This window comes from Oryzias melastigma, linkage group LG5 (genome assembly GCF_002922805.2).
Source record: "Oryzias melastigma strain HK-1 linkage group LG5, ASM292280v2, whole genome shotgun sequence".
NCBI lineage: Eukaryota > Metazoa > Chordata > Actinopteri > Beloniformes > Adrianichthyidae > Oryzias > Oryzias melastigma.
The window spans coordinates 26,030,509-26,034,143 of record NC_050516.1 but is presented as its reverse complement, the minus strand read 5'-3'; the positions used below and the strand labels follow the sequence as shown (position 1 = coordinate 26,034,143).

Here is a 3,635-nt window from a genome sequence, read left to right as displayed (position 1 = left end):
AAAAAAAAAAAAAAAAAAAGTTTTAGAGCTATGCTGATAATACGACTGCTTTACATAATTGTGTGGTCATCAATATTCTGCAGAGCTGCTCAGAAAGTTTGTAACTCTGAGATGAGTCACATCAGATTATGTCTTTTTCATGTTTAAAAAGACCAGAGTTCACTTGCGAGTATTTAGACTGTAACTTTGTTCCAGATTATTGTGGGAAACAAACTCTGGTTCACTTTAAGTGGATCAAATGTGTCCAGTCTGAATACACCCTTATACTCTGAAAAGTACACTACTGTAAGTTTGCTGATATTTATCGTCTACTCTGTCTCAGGCTAATTCAAAAATCAGAAATCCATTTATTGTCATTGTTGCAAAATGAGAATTGTAATTGAAGAAAAATGGTGATGCTCTGCTGCTGTTTACATAATATACATAGTCAGGGTTGAAATAAATACATTTAAATATAAAACATTGGGGTGTAACAAATAATTGATTAATCAGTGAATCAACTAGATTGATCTAAGACGGGCTGTTAATCGAATCAAATTGATGTACTAAACCATTTTTAAAAATTGTTTCAAAATAAGATAAATTGATATTTGGAAAATACCATTCCATTACCAGGTATTTATGAGTCAAACTGGTTGAAATTTTGGCTAAAGACTGATTTTAGGTAAGCCAATCGAATCCTTCAAAATGAACTGACATAAAATTACGAAGTATCATTAACTAAAAACAATTCAATGAATCGTTACACCCCCCCCAATAAATTATAAAAATAACTAAATTTGTTAGGTCAAATTCATCCACTTATTGCACTTCCTGAGCCAGAGGAAGTTGTTGCGACTCTTCATGTGTGTAGTCAACCTCAGATGAGCAGATCCGTCTAAAGCAACAGAGAAACTGTAGGTCTGAAGATGCAGTGAAGTCCAGCCGGCCTAACACCTTTGTCTTTTGCTGTCTGACTTTCTTCAGTGGTGAGTCGAGTACTCGAGGTCACAGACCTGCCAGAAGGGATTTCGCGCCTTGAGGCTGAAAAACTCTTTAACCAGCTGTCTCTGTGCGGTGCCAAGATCCAGTGGCTGAAGGATCCCCAGGGAGGCCGGGCGGGGGGCTGCGGCTCCGGTCCCGGAGCGGGGCCCTCTGGGACCGGCATGGGAATGAAGGGCGACAGCCACGACCCGGCGCACCTCTACACAGTGGTGGCAGTGTTCCCCAGCACCATGGCCGCCCAGAGTGCTTCCTTCAAACTTAACAACAGTGGGGCCAGCCTGTTCAAACTGAGGGCGGCCAAAAAGAACTATGACCTGCGTGTGCTGGAGAGAGCCAGTTCCCAGTGAGAGGAACGGAGAACGGGAGGAAAGACGACAAAGGAAGAGAGACTCGGTGGGAAAAGGAGTGAGGGAAACTGCTACTATGATTTCTGTCGTTTTTATTGTTTTGTATTTATAATGCAGAAGAGCACACAAGACACGTGAGCATGGTTTCACTGCTGCGGTGGGATATGTGCTGCCACGATACCCAAACACAACCGCTGCCACTCACTGACACACAAACCAGACGACACAGGTGGATGCACGAGTGCAGGCAACAGGGTCGCGTAGCACATGACAAAGACACACTGGACAGTCGACCTCAGTAAAACCTTTTCCTCCCCTTCCTTCCTTCCATCCTGAACCCCCTCCTTGCATTTTTGCCAGCGCTTGCATTCTCTCCTCCTGCAGCTCTCCCATCAGCCAGCTGTCTCCGACTCTCACACATTTAGAAATGTTCATACGCACAGTTGCACACTCTTCTCCTCTTCTTGCTTCGCCTCATGCTGCCTCCTCTCTCTCCTTCTCATGTGCTGTCACTGCTGTTCTTCTCTTGCTTTCTGTTTGCCTTACTGCTGTTGTGGGTTTCCGTATTGCGCTGTTTATTTTTTTTTCTTCCAATTTTGTTTTTTTTTTCTTCTCGAGGGTTCAATATATTTATATAAGTGATGTAAGGAATAAAAGAAATTATATATTCAGTGACTTTTCTTTCCTTCCTGAGTGACAAACTTTAATCCTCTCCTCCTCTGTTTCCTCCTTACTGCCCTCTACCTCGTTCCTCTCCTCTGTTTCACAACTGCCCCGCATCCCCACCTCCATCCCCGCCTCCATCCCCACCTCCCCGCTGTGTTTGCGTTTTTTTTGTTTGTTTTTTTTGACAGCTGTGCAGAACGTATCAGAAGAAGTAGTTAAAGTGCACAACAATGATTGCATTATGTCTACTGTACATTTTATTTAATCTGTTATTTTTGTTTGTTTTTAAAAATATAAAAGTGGAGAAAAATCTATCAAAAGTGTTTGGCATCATGTGGTCTGTCTGAGTTCATGGGTGAAGTAGTGTCATCAAAGGAAGCAGCACAAATGTCCAGACGGGACGCTCTTTTGTGAGAGGCTTCCCGACCACGAATGATTCAGAATGTTTCCATCATGAGTAGAATACAAATAGAATACAAGTAGAATAGAAACTTACAAACATCAAACTTCGATATTCTGAACGTTTTTTTTTGTTTGTTTTAGGTTTTTCCAGTTAATTAGATATACATTTATTATTATATGACACGTAAACTGTTTTTTTTTTTCATTTTTTACAAAATATAGTTTATAAAACCTGTTTTATTTTTAAGTGTAAAGTTGGAGCACATTCCAAAAACAGCATTAAAGGGGCGGGGCTTGTTTTTCCAATGAAACAATCTCATTCCAACCAGGTGACTTTTTCCCATTGTACTTCATATCTAATCTAAATAGGATTTCTATTGAAGTATTTATTAATAATTCTAATCCAAAGTAGAGACGAGTTCAACATTACTTATATAGGTTCTATATAGATTTAAAATAGTCAAACACTTGACAATAAAAGCCAAACAGCCTTTTATAATCATATTAAAATCATACATGTAAAAACATAAATTATAGAACAAAAAAGGATTAACTCCTTAAAGTTAAAGTTCCAATTTCACCCATTTTTTATTTGTAAGAAGGTTCTCGGTTCTTCTGACATTCATAGTGTTATTTCTGGCAAATGTACAAACAAATGTGTTGACTCATGTTAGTCATCTTCACCAGAATCTTAAGAACAGGAATGAAGGATGGTGAGAAAGTGCTGGGAGTACTGGGTTTTCTTATCAGCCACTTTGAACTTATATTACAGTATCATCTAGTGAAACTTGACATTGACCTACTTTCTTAAACACATATGCCTGATGATTAATGCACAAAATGGATTTTAAAAACACTCGACAAATTTTTATTTCATAATTTTTGTACTTAAGCACAAAATGTATGAGTTACAAATCAAGAATTACACACGCAAAAATTAGGGTGAGTCTATTTTCTCTGCATAAAAAGGAGGTCACATTTGCTGTGAAAGAAAGAAATAATTTTTGAGTGTTTTGAGTTGATTCAGACTTATTTATAAGACATTTCTACCTGCTGCCACCATCAGGGATTCTTTAATCATTCCTTCTCCATTTCTGAGTCATTTTTGAGCTCATTCCTCCCTCTCCTGTTGACTGTCGGAGGAAAAGGAGCAGCCTGGCCTCTGCAGGTAACCCTGCCAGGTTGTCTGATTGGACAAGAGAGCCCCCCCCCCTTCAGACACGGGTCACTTCCTCC

The 3,635-nt window shown here is 39.6% G+C and overlaps 1 protein-coding gene across 10 annotated transcripts in view; it reads left to right on the top strand.

Annotated features, from left to right (window-relative positions):
* The window catches only part of LOC112144633 (R3H domain-containing protein 2), a gene marked incomplete in the record, with an annotated part of 47,178 nt that extends 44,680 nt beyond the window's left edge, over positions 1-2,498 (top strand). For all 10 annotated transcript variants that reach the window (XM_024269273.2, XM_024269272.2, XM_024269269.2 and 7 more), the window contains 1 exon segment: positions 967-2,498. In XM_024269273.2, coding sequence (XP_024125041.1) covers positions 967-1,331 — 365 coding nt within the window.
* Positions 2,499-3,635: the final 1,137 nt, after the last annotated feature.